The sequence below is a fragment of the Dermochelys coriacea genome, chromosome 22, assembly GCF_009764565.3.
Source record: "Dermochelys coriacea isolate rDerCor1 chromosome 22, rDerCor1.pri.v4, whole genome shotgun sequence".
Classification (NCBI taxonomy): domain Eukaryota; kingdom Metazoa; phylum Chordata; order Testudines; family Dermochelyidae; genus Dermochelys; species Dermochelys coriacea.
Genome location: NC_050089.1, coordinates 17,288,925 through 17,310,180, shown reverse-complemented (window position 1 = coordinate 17,310,180; position 21,256 = coordinate 17,288,925). Strand labels below are relative to the sequence as shown.

Sequence of the window (21,256 nt, the reverse complement as noted above, 5' to 3'; positions counted from 1 at the left end):
TAGAGGTGGTTAGGGACTATTTAGAAAAGCTGGACGTGCACAAGTCCATGGGGCCGGACGAATTGCATCCGAGAGTGCTGAGGGAATTGGCGGCTGTGATTGCAGAGCCCTTGGCCATTATCTTTGAAAACTCGTGGCGAACGGGGGAAGTCCCGGATGACTGGAAAAAGGCTAATGTAGTGCCCATCTTTAAAAAAGGGAAGAAGGAGGATCCTGGGAACTACAGGCCGGTCAGCCTCACCTCAGTCCCTGGAAAAATCATGGAGCAGGTCCTCAAAGAATCAATCCTGAAGCACTTAGAGGAGAGGAAAGTGATCAGGAACAGTCAGCATGGATTCACCAAGGGAAGGTCATGCCTGACTAATCTAATCGCCTTTTATGATGAGATTACTGGTTCTGTGGATGAAGGGAAAGCAGTGGATGTATTGTTTCTTGACTTTAGCAAAGCTTTTGACACGGTCTCCCACAGCATTCTTGTCAGCAAGTTAAGGAAGTATGGGCTGGATGAATGCACTATAAGGTGGGTAGAAAGCTGGCTAGATTGTCGGGCTCAACGGGTAGTGATCAATGGCTCCATGTCTAGTTGGCAGCCGGTGTCAAGTGGAGTGCCCCAGGGGTCGGTCCTGGGGCCCGTTTTGTTCAATATCTTCATAAATGATCTGGAGGATGGTGTGGATTGCACTCTCAGCAAATTTGCGGATGATACTAAACTGGGAGGAGTGGTAGATACGCTGGAGGGGAGGGATAGGATACAGAAGGACCTAGACAAATTGGAAGATTGGGCCAAAAGAAATCTAATGAGGTTCAATAAGGATAAGTGCAGGGTCCTGCACTTAGGATGGAAGAATCCAATGCACCGCTACAGACTAGGGACCGAATGGCTCGGCAGCAGTTCTGCGGAAAAGGACCTAGGGGTGACAGTGGACGAGAAGCTGGATATGAGTCAGCAGTGTGCCCTTGTTGCCAAGAAGGCCAATGGCATTTTGGGATGTATAAGTAGGGGCATAGCGAGCAGATCGAGGGACGTGATCGTTCCCCTCTATTCGACACTGGTGAGGCCTCATCTGGAGTACTGTGTCCAGTTTTGGGCCCCACACTACAAGAAGGATGTGGATAAATTGGAAAGAGTACAGCGAAGGGCAACGAAAATGATTAGGGGTCTAGAGCACATGACTTACAAGGAGAGGCTGAGGGAGCTGGGATTGTTTAGTCTGCAGAAGAGAAGAATGAGGGGGGATTTGATAGCTGCTTTCAACTACCTGAAAGGGGGTTTCAAAGAGGATGGCTCTAGACTGTTCTCAATGGTAGCAGATGACAGAACGAGGAGTAATGGTCTCAAGTTGCAATGGGGGAGGTTTAGATTGGATATTAGGAAAAACTTTTTCACTAAGAGGGTGGTGAAACACTGGAATGCGTTACCTAGGGAGGTGGTAGAATCTCCTTCCTTAGAGGTTTTTAAGGTCAGGCTTGACAAAGCCCTGGCTAGGATGATTTAACTGGGACTTGGTCCTGCTTTGAGCAGGGGGTTGGACTAGATGACCTTCTGGGGTCCCTTCCAACCCTGATATTCTATGATTCTAAGTGCCGGGCATTTCCTCACTAACCAAACAGGAGGGAACTAGTCATTGTTCTGGGTCTGCAGCACCCATGAGGAAACAGAGCAACTGCTGGATTTGCAACACTGGGCCCAGCTAGCCTGCATGACTGGACTTCATATCATTGCGTGTTGTGGCAATGCATGGAGAGCTCTCCAAGATGCATCAGCCCATAGGCTCCAAGCCCAGAAGGGCCCATTGTGACCATCTAGGCTAACCTCCCGTTTAGCACAGGCCAGGGAACTTCCCCCAAATAATTCCCAGAGCAGATCTTTTAGTAAAACATCCAGTCGTGATTTTAAAATGGTCAGAGACTGAGAATCCACCACGGCCCTTGGGAAATTGTCCAGTGGTTAATTACTCTCACTGTTAAAAATGCACGTTGTGCTTCCATTCTGAATCTGCCTAGCTTCAACTTTCAGCCTTTGGATCGTGTTCCACCTTCCTCTGCTAGACTGAAGAGCCCATTATATATATATATATATATATATATATATATATATATATATATATATTCCCCATGGAGGTACGGACAAACTGCCCTCTGGTCACCCTTTAACCTCTCTTTGTGAAGCTAATCCGATTGAGCTCCTTGGGTCTATCGCTATCAGGCAGGTTTTCTAATCCTTCCCGTGGCTCTTCCCGAACCCTCTTCAGTTTATTAGCATCCTTCTCAGACGGTGGGCTCCAGAACTGGACAGAGCATTCCAGATCAGGAGTACATCCCGGTGGGCTCTGCACAGAGACATCATGAGAGACAGTCCCTGCCCCCTGGAGCTGACAATCGACACAGACAAAACAGACACAGGTGAGGGGGGGAAACGGAGGCACAGGAGGGGGTGTGACTGGCCCAAAGACACCCAGCAGGTCAGCGGCAGGAGTCTTTCAACACCTACTCCAGTGCCCTACCCACTGGGCAACACTGCCACATCCCTCTCACGAGACACTGCACATGAGCCCACCCCTGGGTGCTGGGCTGCTTGGCTTGTGGCCATATAGCATCACGCTGCCAAGCCTCTAGCTGTGGGCAGTTGGCCCCTCCCCGTCTAAAGCACCGATGACTACAAAAGGAGACGAGGAGAGCGACACGTACCCCACTGTCCCGGCGGCTCTGGGTCACATACTGGACCTGCCACGGCAGGGGCTGGTACACGAGATAGGGCAGCGGCTCCTCATGGAACAGGCTGGTTCTGAGCTAAGTTGTGGAGAAAGGCAATGCAGGTTAGAAAGAGAGAGACTCGTCTATATACAGACCTGCTGCCCACTTCCAGGGAGACTAGCAAGAGCCAGTGCTTATGTTTGCACCGTGCTCTCCTGTGCGCACAATTCCTTCGTCTCCCTTAGGTCCTGTGACATCCTTGCCACATGCCTGGGGGCGGACAGGGCCAGTACCCCACTGTACACATGGAAACTGAGGCCCAGGGAGACGAAGGGACTTTCCCACGCTCACACAAGAAGTCTGGGGCAGAGCAGGGAACGGACCCCGAGCCCCGGGCTAGCACTTTGACCACTGGGCCTTCCTTTCTCTGGCTGGTTAGATACAGCAATGATGCAGGCTCAGCGACTTGCGAAGGGGGCCTGGGGAAGTAGGATGAGCAAGAAGACAGTTACATTTACAATACAATTTGTAATATGAAGGAACGCAGCAGTGCAGATGCCAGGTGTTATTCAGATGCCAGCCCAGGACCAAGGGGCAGTTTTGTGGCCCATTTGGTATTAGGTTAAGACCCCCAAACCTATTTGCGAGGCTGTAACATTTGCAAATCCTTGTGCCTGCTGCTTATGCCCATACCCTGGTTCGGACACAATCTTCCGCTTGTGACATCACAATCGGCTGCTGGGGAGATGGTTACGAGGTCACAGGCAGCAGATTACGAGGAGAAGATGGGGACTCGACAGCAAACCCAGTGCCACAGGTGCACATTTACAGCTCAGCGGGATGGCTGAGGTTTGCCATGTGGCATCGGGACGTTCCGCAAGGCCCAAGGCTGGAGATGGCAGAAGCGGCAGGAGCTTCTTGCCAGGCGTAGTCTGCTCACAGGAAACACTCTCAAAGGGGAAAATGCAGAGAGCGCTCCAGCCCCCTTTATTTCCTCTGGGGTCGCACCTGGACAGCTCACACTACATGGAGAGGGAGCATATCTGCCAGTAGCTCAGTGCATGGCCTTGGGAAAGTCACTTCCCTTCCCTTTGCCCCACTATAGGGACAACACCTGCCTCCTCGGGGCATCACAAGGCTGAATTCATTAACGTTTGAAAAGCACTTGGAGATCCATGGATGGCTGATGCTAGAGAAGGGTCTACAGAAGAGGGACGTAGGGTCAGTGCAGCTAGATTTCCTCCTCCCCCACTAGGGGTGTTTCCTTAAAAAGAGTCAGTACCTCCAATAATTACATAACGGGCTTGGAAATTGACACAGTCTGAGGGAAGAGAAATTAGTGTATTTTCAGCCTCCGCTGGTTCCCCTCTCCAGAGGGCAGCTGAGAAGCTTGACTGCAAAGTAGATAGCACAGATTTGAGCTGGGGGACCCCACACGAGGCAGAGCCATAGCCCTGGACAAGGGAAGGGTGGGAATCGGCAGTCTTACCCTCAGCCCCATGAGCTCTGTCCCCATTATTCAGATTTGCAGAAGCAGCAGCAGCCGCCATCTCCAGCACATAGCCCAGGGCTCACGCTGGCTCCAGAGTGTGCCCAGGTGAAAAAAGGACAGCACTGCTTGGCAGAGCTGTCACAAAAGATGATGAACACCCAAATACACTTTAAGCCAACACCGTGGAAGACTCGCTCTGGTGCCTAAAGCCACTGCACTGGAGAGGATCCCGCAGCTGCTTTCTACGACCTTCCCGTACATCATGTTCTCTCTAGCCACACACCACTGGAATTTGAAAAAGGGGGGAAAACACCCGTACATTTCATTGAGAGAGATTAATGGAGCCTAGGGAATAGGGGGTGTCCCCAAGCGTGCGGTGTGTCCCAGACAGCCCCAGCTCTGTGCTTCACAGCCAGCGCCATCTGCCTTGGAAACCCTGGCCACGAACCCCACCATTCCGTGGTCAGCCGTGGCCGGCAGGAGGCTCCGCTGGGCTTGGTTGCCAGAGGCTGGGGTAGTTCCGAGCCAACAAGAACCAGAGTCCCCGACTAGTTCCCAGTGTCCATAATATAGCCACACACACTGAATTAACGGAATAACAAGCTCCCTAGAAATAAAACCTCTCATTACACCAAGCAAGCCCAAAAGCCCAGCCTGGACTCACCTGTCCGAACGCTCTCACCATGAAGAACAGCGCGGTCATCAGCGTGGCCAGCATGGTCAGACTCTACAATCGGCTACCCCCGCTTCCGGGAAACAGAAAAATCTTCCAAGACAGAGACCCGATTGTCACAATGTCACCAGCAACTGAAATGGCCCCTTCTCCGGCTGCAACAGGGCAGATGACCTCCCAACCCCTTAATGAGCTTAGCGCTCGTTCTCCTCCTGCCAGAGTAATTGTTCGCTGTCCTTTCGCTCTTCTAATTGCCAGGGCTTGTCCAGCACATACGGCACCAGTGCAGCCTCTTCACCCACCCCCTTCAAGAAACGAATGGGCCCACCGAGTGAGGATGTAAACAAACAGGGATGTGGCAAAGGCAGGCACTAGTCTGTGGCTTGTGGGATTACAGTAGCACAGCAATGCCTCTCGCACCCAGTAACCATCTGCTTTTCCATCAGGGACGGGGATTTTTCAGAGCTTTGCAATGCTCCCTGCATGGCCAAAGCTGCTGGCAGGGCTGGGGGGAGGAGTGACGCGACTGCTTCGATTATTGCCATGACAAAGTGACGTGTATCAGACCAAGATGCACCTGAATAGCTGGCAGGGTGCTCTCTGCGCAGTTCCCCAAGACCCCACCTGAGCTGGAGGGGACGAACCCCAGGGTAGACTGCAAGACACTGGCATTTAATCAGACTTTTAATTGATTTTTCAAATGTAATTAGCAACGGCTGGGGTGAGGGAGCCCTCTGCCAAAGCAGGGCACGGAGCCTCTTACTGAGCCAGCAATAAGCACCACAGCTGAAAGAAACCCAGACAAGGGGCCCCTACAACCCCATGGAACCAGCAGGCCACAAGCGGTCACGGGAATAAAGGAACCATTTACTTCCCCAGATGGAACTCAGCATCACTCTCCTTAAACGAGGTCAGAGAAAACCGCCCGGAAAGTGTACTTCCAAAGCACTTTGATACTAGAGTGATGGGTGCTGGACACAGCCCCTCGGGAGAGGCAGCCAGCCTAGGGTATTATTATTTGACTTACCTCAACAGCCTAGGGTAACACTCCATCAGACTTCTGCTCTGGCTGCCCTGACCATCCCATCCCCCTCCCCCTCCCACACACATCCCATACTTTTTAAGGTGTCTCGACTGCTCAAACCCATTGTTCAAGCTCCCAGCCCTGCAGGCCTTTCATCACAAAAGGATCGCAAGGCACTTGATGGAGTGAGCTGAGCACAGGAGAGACAGGATGGCAAAGCTGGAACTAGATGGAAGAAGAAAGACAATCAAACCCTTGGAGTAGACTCCTTTTCCCCCCAGCTTAGTTTCCTGGCCCCTTCTATTGCAGCATCTCATCCCCTATGAATCACTCTCCTCTTGGGCAAATCCAGGACTTTAACAAGTTTTACTCCCCAAGAGCTGCTTTTCAGTAGTCGTCAGAGCTCCATCTGGCTCTAATCAGGGCAATGGAAGATGAGGAGCCAATACTCTCCTCTGGATTTCTCCCTGGAGGTCAATGTCCAAGGGAGATCAGCTCAGCAAGAAACATAGGAGTTTCAACAGCACAATGGTCTTCTCACCTCACTGGGAGTGCTTCTCTTCTGCCAGCTCCATACAGGACCATGACTTCCCGACTGACAGTGGTGGGAGCAAGAGCACAAACACACCACACTAAATCAACTGCTGTGGGAGTCACCAGGGGCTCTGCAAGGACACTGGTTTATAGGCAGACAATCAGGCTTCGCCTGTTCTATGCCTCCCAGGACATGGCTGGTTTTATACATCACCATGTGTTTTCCCTTTCCCCTGGTGCTGCCAACAACCACTTTACCAGACAGACACTGGAGAGCAGCCTTGAGTCCAGGTGGCCATGGTTTGGGCATGCCGCGCTTTGACCGAGGGAAGAAAGGAGGCGGCAGAAGCAAGCCCATAGCTGGCCCCAGCCAACTGATCTCTGCAGTAGCAGCAGCGGAGGTCACAGAGGTGAGCAGAGCACAAGGCAGTGGCGTGCTGGGGCAGTTGGAGGCAGAAGAAAAGGCTCCTTGCGCCAGTGGTGGGTGGGTGAACGAGAGCCAGGGAGCCACAGACCGGCCATTCGAGAGCTTTCACACAGCCAGCCATATCACAGTCGTCCATGATGCACATCCATGGCCACTCAAGGCAACAGCACCATGCAGCCCTCAGACCCGGAACGAGCGATTCTGATGCAGGCTGTCTCTCGATAAGCCCCAGGGCTTCGAGGGGATGGTCGGCAAGCTAAGTCTTTGATGCAAGAGCTCTCCTACACGGAAAGCCATGCAGGGGCAGCACAGAACCAGCCAGGAAGAGCTCAGAGGATAGTCATCTAGCTGGCAGAAGGGCTGGGAGGGGAAGAAAAGACAATGGTAGGAAATGAGAGGGAAAGAAATAAACCTTGAGAAAAAAAAAAGGGGGGGGCCCCAATCCTGCTGGATTCCCAAGGAAATGGTCTCTCAGCCATCCAATCAGCAGACTTCGGTGAGAGCAGGATGCTGAAATAGCACTTGGGAAGGCATTGCTGTTCTAAAATAAATGTAAAAGTCAATAACGACAGCCAACCCGCAGAGTTACCCAACTTTAACACATCCCCAGGTGCCAGCCAGCGGCCTGTGGAGCCACCAAGTAACCCAGGGAGAGGTGGTCCCCGCCAAGTACCACACAGCACAGGCACAGCTGTGTAGAGACCCCACCACCCCTTTAAAGAGCGTGGCTGTAATTAACTCCACCCCAGCCAGAGACACCTCTCCCCAGCCCTCCAGCTGGTATCACCCCAGTCTATCGCAGCACAACACCTGCCCTATGACCTTAGCACATGCTTGGGAGGAGGGAGCCACTGCAGAGGTGCATGGAAAGGGGTGGGGGAAAGGCCCGGGGAGAAACCTGGCTCAGGGCTGCCCATGCTGAGTTTTCTGCTGGCTGAAAGCTGCCTGGACACTCTCTCTTGTAGCTCCGTTTTCGAGCTCTCTAGTACCCCATTTAGCACCCTAACCTGATAACAAATAGACTTGTTTGTGCAGCGGTCTTTGAACTTGGCAGAGGCGACCTTGACAGGATAACAGCAATACAACTTGGAGAGGAGTGAAGGAAGTGTCTGAAAGGGAACAGCAAGGTGGATACCAGGGCTGGGTTCGAGGGAGGGAGACAAAAATCTCAGCTGGAAAAAAACAAAAGCTGCAAACACCACCATTTTACAAAATAGATCCGTGCCAATTTAATTTGCATACAAAAGAGGATACATCTTAAAGCTTCACAAGGGGGAGAAGAGACCTGCGACAGAAACACAGTAATTTGGTTACTAAAATAGTCTTTTACCCACACAAAGAATATATGCTCTCTAGAATGTACAGGTATGATTCCAAAGGGGGCACGTCTTCTGCTCTGTGTGTGCTTCGGGTGTAATATCCCAATGACTGCAGAGGGGTTCAGTGCTGGGAAAAGCCAGGACAAGTGGGGCTGTTTTTAAAAAAAAATGTTTAGGGCTGCCAAGTGGTTCTCTCAATAGCAGAGAGAGACTAAAAGCAAAATCCCAGCAGACGAGGATTTGTGTAATCTGGTACAGCGGACAGGAAACCTACATAACGATCCATTCTTTCCTGCCGGTTCTCAGTGGCCACTCAAGACCACTCAGTCAGTACTGCTAAGTGTGCCCTAGGGTTTCTTTCCTTAGGCAAGGACATCAGCATGCTGTGTTATACAGCAGTGCCTCTGGGAGTCACCTGCCCTCGCATATCAGCAAGGAAAGGGGTAAGAGATGTTAGTGCCAGACCCTGTGAGCACAAATCCACTCCCCTGGATCTGTCTGCAGAACCAGTCCAAGCCCTTGTTTAAGGAGAACAAAGTCAGGTAGCTCACATTTTAAAAATTAGGTATTATTTTAAAAGTTATAAAGTGTAAAAATGGACATTTTCTCTTGCTTAAAAATTTAAGTAAAACAAACATTTTCCGTTTGCATGTAAACGGTCCCCTGAAGCATTTGCAACCCAAACTATTGCAACTAGGTGCTGGCGCACGAAAATCAGAAGGCAAAATGAACCAGACTATTTTAGCCTATCCTCACTATCCAGATTGAGCAACACAAACAATATGAAAGGGTGGAAAGCTACAACTTCCAGTCCTTTCTGTTTTAGTCATCTCTGGTAGGAACTGTTTGAAGGATGATTTCTCATCCCTTTAATGCAGATTTTTAGTCAAACAATAATGGCCAGAAAGAAAATTGTTGTTTAAAAAGCATAACTATCCCAAACCAGCTTAGAGGAATGATGGCTAATGACACAGCACCACACAGCAGCTAGAAACGCAGCCTGCCTCTACACCCATCTCTGCATTTCCTCCTCACTGCCCTGACCCAGAACGGAGGACAGGATAGGATGATATTTTTTAAAGGCTCTCTTCAGGCAAATGCCAAATGGGATTTTAATGTCCACAAGGCAACGAAATCAAGCTGAAGCCACTCCAAGGGACTGATCCAACGCCGAGGAAAGCGTCTTACAGTGGACTTCAGTGGCCCCCAGTTGGGAAGCTGACAGATACTTGGCAGTCTGAATCCTGGGCAGGCTCCCAACACACCCTCCCCGCCGTATAATCCCATGGCTCATCTGCTCCGTGTTTCTTCGAGCTGCGCAGTCTCTCGGCTGCCTCCGCAGGTTCAGGAACTACAGCAGGAGTGAGTGCTCGGACACAGAAGTGCCCTTCCCGCCCCAGGAAAGCAGCCTCTCCGGAGCGATGCTGGCTTGCTCCACACATTGAAACCAGCTGGAGGGGCCCAGCAAACAGAGGGACTTAAAAGCTAGGTGTGCGGCTTCACGACAGCTGCAGTCAGAAAAGCAACTGTGCAAAGCAGAAACAACCTTATCCAACACGTCAGCCTCCTCTCCGGCCCAGTCCGAGCCATTTCACTGACCAAACCAGCTCTCCCACACAAGTCCTGCAGAGCAGCAAGCCGCTCCTAGTCTGTCTCGTGTATCGTCAAGCTCAGCCCTTATCGGAAATGACCCCATACCAGCCCAAGTCGGGAGCTGGGCTCCCCCAGGGACCGAGAGCACTTGGCTTGGCCGGGGCTCTAAATTATTATTGGTGGTATGGTTCCATCGACAGCAGTAACAATGGGTGCACTACTGGAGACCAGCCACAGACTCTCCCACGACAGTCTCTGCCCACCATGTCCTCCAGCCTGGCTCTCAGCAAATCCAGACTGGAGAGAATCCAGACAGACTCCCACCGCAGGCTTTTCCAATCACCCCAACTCGAACTGCGCAGTTTGGGGGAGTAGGGAGGTCTCCTCCATCGCGTCAGCCCTGTAAGCCATCCCCACCGGGCACCGTCTCCTCCTATGGCTTCTGCCTGTCAAAAATAAAGTGGGTTTGTTAAAACCCTTCCCAGAGGCTTAGCCTACACTGTCCCCTGAAGGATCAGCCTGAGCCTCCTAACTCAGACACACTGAATACAAAACATTTTCAACTAGAAACAAACTCAACACTGGATATTAAAAAGAATCCTGACTGAACAGAGTTGGTTTTCTTTTCCCGTTATAGTCAGGACGTGGTGCCCAGAAGCTCTGACTATATTGCTTTCAATTGTGCTCTTCCATGTAAAAAATTATAGACAATTGCTTTTCATTCTCCCAAGCTCAAGTTTGTGCCACAGAGTCCGGGTCTGAGGTCACCTGCAACCACCGTTTATTGTGAATCCACAGTGCATTCTTTTCCTCTAGCAACAGTTTTCTGTTGGAATTCACCTCCTCCCCTGCAACAAGTTATTCCAAGTCCTCAGTGAGCCACATTTCCACCAGGTGATCACTGGAATACTAATGAGGGAACTGTTGATTTATTGAAGCCCTGACATTTCACCACTGGATTAAGCGGTCTATAAAGTATATTTGGACACATTACAGGATTAGAAGAATTCACTTGGGAAGTCCACTTCCTCCCTCCTCCTGGAAAGATACTTTATTTCAAGGGCAGAGCAAAAAGACAGACGAGAGACTGCTGGGTACCACTGCAACGCAATGTATTGTAAGAGGGAACAGAGTGCAGCTGTGTTGCTCTCTTGCCAGGCTGTCTCCTGGGGCATAGGGCTGGGAAGGCTATGCCCCTCTCTGCTGGGGCTCCGTCACCTTTTAGTAGTGATACACTTTAATTTGGTTGTTTTCATCCAGTCCAAGCTGCACCAGGCAAGGGCTGCTGGCAGAAGGCTTCTGTGTGCTTGGAAAGAGAGGACTGGAAGCTCAGTGAAGGAAAAGCATTGCTTACATGTGAATTCAGCCTGCGTGAATGTAGACATGGGAGGAGGACAAGTCACAAGAGCAGGAATCAAGCCTCATGCTCACATGTTGTATTCGGACCTCTGCACACAGGTCCAATAGACTTACAGCAGGGTTACGGAGCTCAACACAGCTCTGTGCTCAAGACAGATCGCTCTGTCACAGGAACCTGGGGATTTGTTGCCCATATCAATGTGCACTGCAGAGAGATTTACAGCTGCAGCATAATGCTGTCAGAGAGCACAAGGAACCTGTTACCCCATTTAACAGAAAGGGAGATTTCTTTCTAGCGGCTCTTCTCCCTTTGAGTCAATTGCACAGCACAGTAACCATTGCTTCCCATTCCTGAGCTTCTCATCAGAAATTGCCCACAGCACCAACATCAGTGCAAGGGACAGTGTATCTAGCACCAACATCAGTGCTGCTAAATGTCTTACAGGGACCAGGTGGGGGAGGCAATATCTTTTATTGGACCAACTTCTGTTGGGGAGAGATTGAGAGACAAACTTTCGAGCTGCATGGAGCTCTTCTTCAGGGCTGGGATACTTATTTAGTGTCCCCCAGCTAAATAGGAGGTGGAACAAATTGTTTAGCATAAGTAGGTAACACATATTTCTCTCCCCAACTGAAGTTAGTCCAATAAAAGATCTTACCTCACCACCTTGTCTTTCCAATATCCTGGGACTGACACAGCTACAACTACACTGCATACAGGGACAAGACTGACCTCAAGAAACTAAATCCTTCATTTCCCAGCTGCCTTCTCTGCTATTGCTCCCGTGACCACCCAGAGCAGTGCAGTATCTCGACTAGAAGTGGCAGCACTTGGGCCCATCACTGCAGAATAGCGAGGCACAAAGAAGGGATTTTTCTAAGGTCACAGTGAGTCAAGACACAGCTGGGAACAGAATCCAGAAGTCCAGAGTCTTAGTCCACCTTCTGCTCTAAGCACTAGATACACTGTCCCTTGCAGGGACCAAAACCAAGAGGCTCTGAGGTTTCACAGCTACTGCTCAATGCTTTGCTGCTCCATAGTCACTCACCAGCTGCTTTCCGCTTCTACCTACAGCAGCGCCAGGAGTGCAAATAAAGACAAGACCAAAGCAAAGGATACACTTTTGAATCCTTCTTGAAATTTTCCAGCCATTTCTTGTTGGCATCAATCATTCCCTGGACACTAGTCCTGTCTGTCTCAGGGCCTCGGAGCTGGGAACGCTGGAACAGGCGGATTTGCTCACTGTCATGACAGAGAGAGAAAGAAAGATATGGCAATAAATGAGCCAACGAATTAGATTGAAACTGATGGGCTGCCATGGAAATAGCCACAGCTTGATGCAACAGAAAGCAACCTCTTCTCGGCTCAGTGTCCTGCCCTCCTCTCCCCTACCAGACTGGGAAGAAGTTTCAGCCGCCACGTTACTCAGCTGCTGCCATTCTCCTGGTCTCTCTAGCACCACAAAGCCTCCGTTGTTGGCAAGGACCCAGGCATCCCCAGCTAACTCCATAGGGGTCTCCATTTACCCCATTATCCTCTGCCGGCAAGCAGCACCAGCACATTCTTCTTCAGGAAGAAAGGGGATAGGCAGCTCCCCACTAGTCCCTGCCCCTTGAGAAAAATGCAGTGTTGTTGGGTAGCAAAAGCCCAGCGGAGAGAGAGAGAGACAGAGACACTCTAGGCTGATTTTCCACCTTCTTTAACTGGATTAAGATACAAGGGAGTTGAAGAGAAAGCTTGGGAATTAAGGTGTTCCCCTCGCTCCAGGTGCTGCTTAGCGAGGCACGAGTTCTATGGGCCTGGGAAAAGACTTTTAAAAGGACTGCCTTCAAGGTTCGGAAGAGCAGCTGTTCAGCAAAGGTGAAACACAAACTCTGAGCCTAGTGTAACCCAGACAGCAGAGAGCTGTGCTGCTGGGGTGGTCCTTTGCCAGGTCTGGAACTACAAAATACCAAGACTTTTGCAATGGACTAGACTTGGGGGTTGTACCCAAGAATCTCACAGAGCAATGAGTTAGAATGAAACGCAGTGATCCCACAAGCGTCCACTTGCAAAATGGTGACTTAAAATCGAGCAGAGCCAAGCAGCTGCAGCCCTATTGGACTAGTCGCAGAAAGGCATTCTGGGAAAAGTTCCTGGGCGAGGGAGAGTCTGCCTACTTGGGGGATCATTACAAGAGGCCAGGGAGCCACCAGTGAAGCTGCTCCTTGGACAGGGCGTGCTTTGTGGTCATGCCTATCACCACGGCATCACAGTGGGCACTGCAGCCCCAGCAATAACTCAGCTGCAGCGCTAGAGAGAAGAGCCTCTTTTATTAACAGAGGGACATGTCTTCCTGGGAAAACAGGTTCATCCCCTGCTCTTTATGAAAAGCACCAAAGGATCTTTTATTTCCACCTCATCACCAGGATCTCAACAACTCAGCCAAAAAGACACTGTCGCCCTGAGTGCGGCAGCCCCTCCTACCCAGACCTGCACTGCAGCATTGATCATAAGTGTGAAATCACACTTGTTGTGGGACTGGAACCCCTAACATTCTGGTCTTGAAACAAGAGTGCTATCGGCTGAGCCTTACTGGGAGCACTTCTGTAAAACCTGCAACTGAGTATTTAAATGGGGACCTGGCTAATAACTTAAGCTCCGAATCTAACCTATTTGATGAAACAAGCAGGTAGGAACAAAATCGTATCTGACCTACAAACCACAACAAACAAAAAACAGCAGCTCTGTGAAACAGCCACACTCAAAAGACCAGGAGTCTTACCCTGCAGGTAAATAACCTAGATTGCTGTCCAGAGGGGCAGGACTTCCACTGAGCGACGGGAACCCACCTGGAAGAGAGAGAAACATTTAGCACAGATACAGAAACATACCCTACAGGAAAGGCTTCCCTCTTCCTGGTCATTGTTTGCATTATAAACACATTATCCCTGCATGGTACAGTCACATGCTGAGGCCCTTTGGACTGTGCTCGTGCGAAATCTTGCAGCAGGATCTTCTGGTGCTTACCACTCCGTTTCCAATGGAAGGCAGGGAACAAGAAACGTGCAAATTCCCCCTCCAATTCCTGTTATTTATTCTAAAGTTACATCCTCTTCATCGCTAACGTCTATTGGGACCCCCCTCCCCCCCCCAAGAATGGGACATCCCTTATTCCCACTAAGGGGAAAAACTGAATAGGAACTGGATGATTCTTGATAAGCCTTGAGGCATGAATTGTAATAGTCTATGCTCCTGGTGGTCGCCATGTTCTGAAAGTGCTTTATTTTCGTGTTGCAAGGACTGGCACTTTCATTGCTAACACAGTCCAAGGCCAAAATGTTCCAACATGTTGCCCAAAGTTAGACACCTCAATCCATGTTCAGACATCTGGCATAATGGCCTAATTTTCCAAAGAAACCGAGCACTGCGGCTCCCATTAATTTTAACACTATCAGGGTAGTATCCACAGTCAAGAGATAACGAATGCAGGAGACACAGTTTTAGTAAACCTGGGTTATTTCAATGGCTCAAGGAACAGATGCAAAATCTGGGAAATCAGAATTTTTGGGGGAGAATAATCAGAATTTCAGAAAAACACAAGTACAGTTTCAGAGGACAGTTCTGAATTGTGGGTAATGGGAGTTTACCTACAGCATGAGGAGAACGAATTAAAGGCAAAAGGACTAACATGCCTTGCCAGGTGACTTCAAAGACCAAGGGCAGAACTCACAACAGACTCTTCTAGGGAAGAGCATCCTCACTGACAAGAAGGAGATTGGCATGCAACAAAAGGAGCCACTCCAGAGAGGATACAAGTCAGAATGGATGATGGTACATGCCACAGACGGTATCACACAAACAAAGATGCAATCCCTCCATTCGCATAGATTGTGCCAGAGATACCCTGTCTGTGTTGTGCTTAAAGTTTCATCTCTAATAAAAATAAGCACCACTCTCCCAAAAGAGCCTGAGGGTTTCCTTGCCCCCAAAAAGGCAGAGAAGAGGGTCTCACCCACCTGGAATCTTCCAAGTTCTCCAACACTATTTAAATGACACATGAGCAGAGGGCCTGCTACTGCCACAACCTCCAAACTCAGGGCCAGGCTAGGGAGACAATTCCCACCCACGAAATGAAGCAACATGGCACAAAAAACAAGTCAATAGGCCCCATAAAAATGCTTGTCTTAAGGCCCCTAAAGGCACTTAACTATATGATTAAAGTTAAACATGGGTAAGTCCTAAAGAAGTCAATGAGACTTAGGCATGTGCTTAAGTGTTCTATTGAATCTGGGTACACCGGTCTAGGCCAGGGGAATATTGTTTCCTTAATACATGCATGCAATGCTTCATAGACACTGATGCCAGCAGCTGGCCCACATCAAAGCAGACCGCATCCAAAGAGGGCATATAAAATAGAATGACTAGCAAGAACTTTCAGAGTGAAAAAAAACATTACGTTAATCTTGGGGCTGCCATGGTTTTGCTGGCTAAGGATTAGCAGGACTAGGGGCCGGGGATTTTGTCTTTGGTTAATGGGTTTAAATGGGATACAAATAGAAAAGAAAAATTTGCTCTCCTAAGGAAATTGTAAATTGTGAGCCACGTGTACCATCTGTCTCAACACCCCTCCCCATCAGTGTGTTTTCAGCCAGCAGCGTAATCTAATAGAAAGTTCCTCCTCTTCTTTTGCTGGCTCCTTTAATGACTGCTATTTTGTGCAAATGTCAGAAGCTGAAGTGTCTGGAAACAGTATAATGAGATCAGCTTTGCACTTCACTTCCCAAATGAGCTGTTGTTATCTCCTCTTCTTTTCAAATCTGCCACGTGCCCAAGTCCAAGGAGCTACACACACCAGCTCCTTGGACTGTCTGCCACTGAAGCTCATTGTCTATTAGGGACACAAAGTCACATTCATCTGTGATTTTCACTCTCACCTGTTGAGGTGAACGGCTGCCCGCAGCACAGACTAGTCAGTCACTAGCCCTGAGCTCAGACTTGCACAGAAGCTCCACTGGTTCTCTTTAAAGAGCTTCCATCACATTGCAGGCAATTCATCAAGCCGGCACTTCAGGAGAAGTCATTCCCCTTCAGAGTGGATGCAGAGCCAAGAGTGGGGAAGGAAGCAAAGAGTGCAGCTCTCCATTACATCCTTGCCTTCTTAACCCTCCATGAGGCCAGTCTGGGTCTATCTCCTGTCCCATCACATTTGCTTGGTCCCAGGTTTGGTTCTGGCCCTCCCTGAGACAGGCTGCAGACCCTGTATTATGCCCATTGTGTTAGCCCAGCCTGCTAGAGGGAATGGAATTCTAGCTTCCCTTCCTTTCAGCAGCGATTCCCTGTGGGTATTTTTATATCCAGCGCCCCTGGGCCATGTTAACTGCAGAGAGAAATTATCTTCATCTCAGAATAGCCCACACTGGGCCATCTGTCCCAAAGTGCTCCACAAACTACACTGGAATCTCTTCTGAGCAGTGAGGTCCAGCTACATCTGGAAGGGAGAGACAGAAGCCAGCATGCTGTACAACAGGGAGTCATCATGGGCAACTACACCTCCAAAACTGCCACCAGCAGAGTCCCACAGGATCCATACCCCTCAACAGAGAGCCTCAGAAGCTGGCAAGATCCCCCAGGCCAAAGCACTAGCCGAGTGCGGACAGCACACACCTCTACGTCTCCTTCATGTAGGACGTCAACAGTTCTATCAACAGCGAGCTGAATTCAGCACCTGACTACAGCTGAACCCACACAAGACTGAGGTGATGCTGGTAGAAGAGTGAGAGCTTTAAAGAACCTGACTCTTCTATAACATCTCTCACTGCCATCGGCACTTACCTGCAAATTGCTAGGTCAGTCAGCAGCAGCCCCACCTCCAGGGTCCTTCCAGATCCTTCGCTGCTACTGGTTGCTCTAAATAGGCCCCTTTCACCTGCGACTGGCCAGCAAATTGCACTCTGTCCTGTCAGACAGTGTCAGACTTGGCCATGCTGACCCATGTGCTCATGTTCACCGGGCTTGGCCTTTGCAGATTGTACCTAGGAGTGAAGCCGCATGCCCTGACAATTGGTACAAGGCATAGCAGCCCATCTGCTCAGTGTCACAGAACACTGAACATGCTGCCCTGGTGCCCAGCTGAACAGAGTCCAGTTCAAGGCCCCTGTCCTGACATTCTAAGTACTCCGTGGGATTGGCTCTGGCTTCCTGGGGCACAACTCTCCCTCTACAACCTTGGCCTGCCCCCAAGGTACATTACTGCAGAGCAAAGGAACTGTCAGCCCCGGGGGAAGGCTTGGGATGCAGGACACAGACTATCACGGCAGCTGGACCAAGGTTATAAAACTTGCTCCCAGTAGAGATAAGAGACCAGGGACTTCATGGTACTCGGAACTGAAACGACACTCACAGCTTTGACTTGCCTTTCTCACGAGATGCCACGCGCGCGCACACACAAAATCCATCATAATGACTCAGGCCATTTCTCCTGCAGGCTGGGAAGAGAGAACCTTGTTTCTATGTTAAATACCTGGAGGAAGCAGAGATGCTATGGAAATGAAGGAAATCACTAGACAGAGCAGAAAAGAAGAACTGTGGCCAAGGACACCAAGATTCCTGCTGACATTATGGGATGGGCCATGGCATCACTAGCACCCATGCAATACAGATGGGATCTTGTTTTATTTTTAAATGAGCTCATTGATAACATGCCCACATAGGACTTTTCATGGAGCTCAGTTCATCTGCCTTGGGAGGATGAAGGGTGAGTCGAGTAGATCGTGCAGTGCCAGGGAGTGAGCGGAGACAGCTCACTCAGCTTGGTCAAATGGGGTGTGTTCCCTTACTGAGCAGTCCCACAGGACAACACGTAAGAGGTACTTAGACATGATAAGCAAACCCGGAAGGAGGCGGAACTGCAGCAGACCCTTACCTGGGAAATACTTGCGCCATTTCTCTGCCAGTATGTTGTCTACTGACTGACCAGCCGTAGAAGAGCGGCTGGAGTTCAAACCAGTACTCCATGCCTGCTGGTTAACCAAAGGAATCCCAGCAGGAGGCACGATGGGGCCAGCAGCCTGGACTCTTGCCAAGGAGGTGTACGCGGAAAGAGGAACTCCATCACTGGGCAGAGCAGGCATCGGCACCAGCAGAGAAGTGAAAAGGGGAGGCTGCTGACGGTTCAGAGAGCCCAAGGTGCCAAGGACCCCGTTCAGCTCAGCGGTGATGTGCTGCAGAGTGTTGGTCAAGTGCTGGATCTTGTCGAGCTGGGGGAACTGGACATCTGGTTTCAAGTCAACTAGTCAAAGAAAAAGAAAACCCAGATCAAAAGAGGGACAAGATTTAAAGGAGACCTTGAGTCTATCCTCACAGGCAGCACCATTCTCCAGCATCTCCCCACCAAGAGCATCTTACCCTCCCATGCACTCCGTCTCCAGGCTTCACAGAGGCTGAACTTTATACATTCAACTAAGCGAGTGAGGGAGGTCTGGTTGCAGGCTAAGGATTAAGGATTAAGAGACAAGGGGGCAGTTCAGTTCCATGTCGAGGAGCAGGGAACTTTGGCGAGAAGCCTGGTCAGGTGTGGTGTGGAGGAGAGAAAGTTGGGGAAATGAGATGAAAAGGGACAGGATCCTGGAGATTCCAAGGATTAAACTCTGATGGGGAAAGGAGGATACAAAGGGACAGCAAGCACTGGGATGGCAGAGCTGAAATATGGCTTGCAGCACAAGCCCTGATTTGCAGCATAAGCGCGCTTCTGTCCTTCCTGCCCACTACAAATTTATGAGCGGGGCCAGTGCACTTCCACTGGGCGCCGCGACAGCCACCCATCTGTAGCGCACGGACTTCCCCTGCAGATGGCTAGCTCTTTGCAGAGCGGCACAAAGCCTGCTCCCTACACTGAAACGTACAAGAACTCTGAAATACTGGAACAGCGGGAGCCTGATACGTTTCAATAATCAAATTGTTCACAAACTGAGCAGGGAGACAGAGCGGACAGATTGCACTCCACAGGTGCACATCACAAAGAAACCTGGCGCTTGGGAAGGTTAGAGGCAGGACTGTGGGGATTTTATCAATATGAGAACCTTCATTCTACGGAGGGAGAAGGTCCTAAAACTTCTTGGATTCTTACAGATAGTTCAATTTTTATTTTTTTTAAATGGAGGGTGAAGTTGTAGCCATCAGCCTGGCCAGCATCTCTAGAAAAAGCACAGTCTTCCTGCATGATTACCCATTTACTGAGCGCTCCGCTATTCACACACACCGCTCTAATCACGGGACAGTAAAGAACAATCCCAACAGGAGCAAGGCACAAGGAATTGCAACAGCCTCTCTTGCCAAGGAGACAGGGAGAGGAAGGAAACCCAGTCCACCAAACTGGACTGGCGGACACCAAGAAGTAGGGCAATAGGCCTGGCTCTAGCATCGCTGGGGAGGGCTGAAGGTTTCTGGCACCATAGTGAAAACCATGTTTTTTAAGCCACATTCATAATCCACATACACACAGTGCTACAGGCAGGGAACAATTCTTGGTATAAAATATTGTGCCTCGAGTGCTGGCATAAACAGCACACCTGTCCTACATGCTTTAGAGTTTAATGAGCACAAGCGAAAACAAGACAAGGCAGGGACCAGGAACATACAGTGGGAGGGGTGTGGAGATGCAGAATGTCAAATATTGGGTACAATGCACAAAGCTCTGAAATGCGGCCCAGGGCAAGCTCTGCTACAAGAGACACTGAACCCTTACGTTTGTGCCGAGGTACATCTGTGCTGCTCAGGCTGTTTGTGTCTTCTGAATCACTAAGGTCAAAGGTTACCACCTTTTTACATGCAGCACCCTTCAGCGTATCTTCATCAGAAAGCTGCCAAGAGAAGGAAATATTTACAGTAGAGGAAAATAAAATACGATCTCCTACACGCTTCTGTCCCTTGGGAAACTAAACCAGGTCTAAAGCTTCTGTGACTCCAAGCTAGATATCCCATAACGGCTCTCACAGGCTGCACATTAGAGCATTATGAAACGTGAAGATAGCAGAACAAATGGGGTTCCCTGCTCCTGGGTCAGTTAAGGCTGGGAGTGTTGCAAAGGGAGACGGCTCAGTCTGTGGAGGGGGTGGGTTGTGTTGGGGACTGAACATTACAATTTCTGCAGTGACTCCCTGGAGTCAGAAATCATAAGGCCCAGAACGAGGTGAGTAGGCAGGGAGGTCTCTCCATTAAGAGCTTGACTTTCAAAGATGTTATGCTCTTCAATCTCCCACTGATCCTGGGCCTATAGAACTCACTGACAGAGCTGAGAACATTGTCCAGGAGCACTGGCTCCCAGACACCTCCCTTAGCATCTAGGATGGCCTACTGGCTAACAGTACTCACTAGCCAATGTGTCCTCGGCTTCCGAGGACACCAATAACCAAGTATTTTTCCTGCTTACTTACCGCAGAAACCCCGTGGTCACACAATTAAATGGTGAGCAGGTACCATGCAAGCCAAGGGAACGTACAGTATCTGTAATCTCACCCATGTAGACAGTTAATATAACCTCTGTTTAAACCAGCACAAAAATGGGATTTTTCTATTTTTTAGTACATCAGAGCCGGCACTGACTCGCTTCTAGCCTCATGGACTAATTCTGAAGAAAGAATCATTCATTCTGCTCTAACAACTGTGCTTTTTCCACTCAGCTTCTTAACTAAAAACAGAAGCCTTCCTGGCAAGCTGCTCACGTCAGAGAAGCCCTCCATCCCCCAGCCCCTCTTTGCTACACAGCTAGTGAATCATGTAGATTCTTTCCCGTTTGGTTTGTAGTTCCTTGCAGACCTGTAACCAGCCTCCTCTCCCCACTGTGCTCACACACAGGCAACGGATACCAGCCAGCTCACAAAGCAATCCAGCTCCAGCCACCAACCCTCAGCCTTCAACTAAACGTCCCTCACTGGAACTGAAATCCCTATGAAGTCCTCTCATCAGGGAGCGAATCTGGCTTTCTCTGGATGCTGCTCTGTGGGTGTGTGGCTGGTTACTGCCAAGTGATTGAGATGCTGGCAGTTACCTCTTCCAGCAGCGAAGACTCCAGTTGGCTCAGCTTCTCTTCCTTCTTCTTCAGCAGCACCTGTCCTTTCCGCATGGCCGACTTCATCTTGTCCAGCTGCTCTGATTCCTGCC

At 49.9% G+C, this 21,256-nt stretch overlaps 1 protein-coding gene across 29 annotated transcripts in view; it reads right to left on the bottom strand.

Annotated features, from left to right (window-relative positions):
* CEP164 (centrosomal protein 164) overlaps nt 1-21,256 on the bottom strand; it is a 109,406-nt gene that overhangs the window by 21,621 nt on the left and 66,529 nt on the right. For 23 of the 29 annotated variants that reach the window (XM_038380600.2, XM_043500850.1, XM_043500853.1 and 20 more), the window contains 6 exons: nt 21,144-21,251; nt 19,842-19,956; nt 18,021-18,386; nt 13,881-13,947; nt 12,236-12,358; nt 8,049-11,077 (listed from right to left, as the gene is read on the bottom strand). In XM_038380600.2, coding sequence (XP_038236528.1) covers nt 10,978-11,077; nt 12,236-12,358; nt 13,881-13,947; nt 18,021-18,386; nt 19,842-19,956; nt 21,144-21,251 — 879 coding nt within the window. In that variant the 3' untranslated portion in view covers nt 8,049-10,977. Of the gene's footprint in view, nt 1-2,688; nt 2,791-4,850; nt 7,205-8,048; nt 11,078-12,230; nt 12,359-13,880; nt 13,948-18,020; nt 18,387-19,841; nt 19,957-21,143; nt 21,252-21,256 lie in introns of those variants that run through there. The other 6 variants (XR_006276621.1, XR_006276620.1, XR_006276622.1 and 3 more) reach the window with 5 other exon arrangements.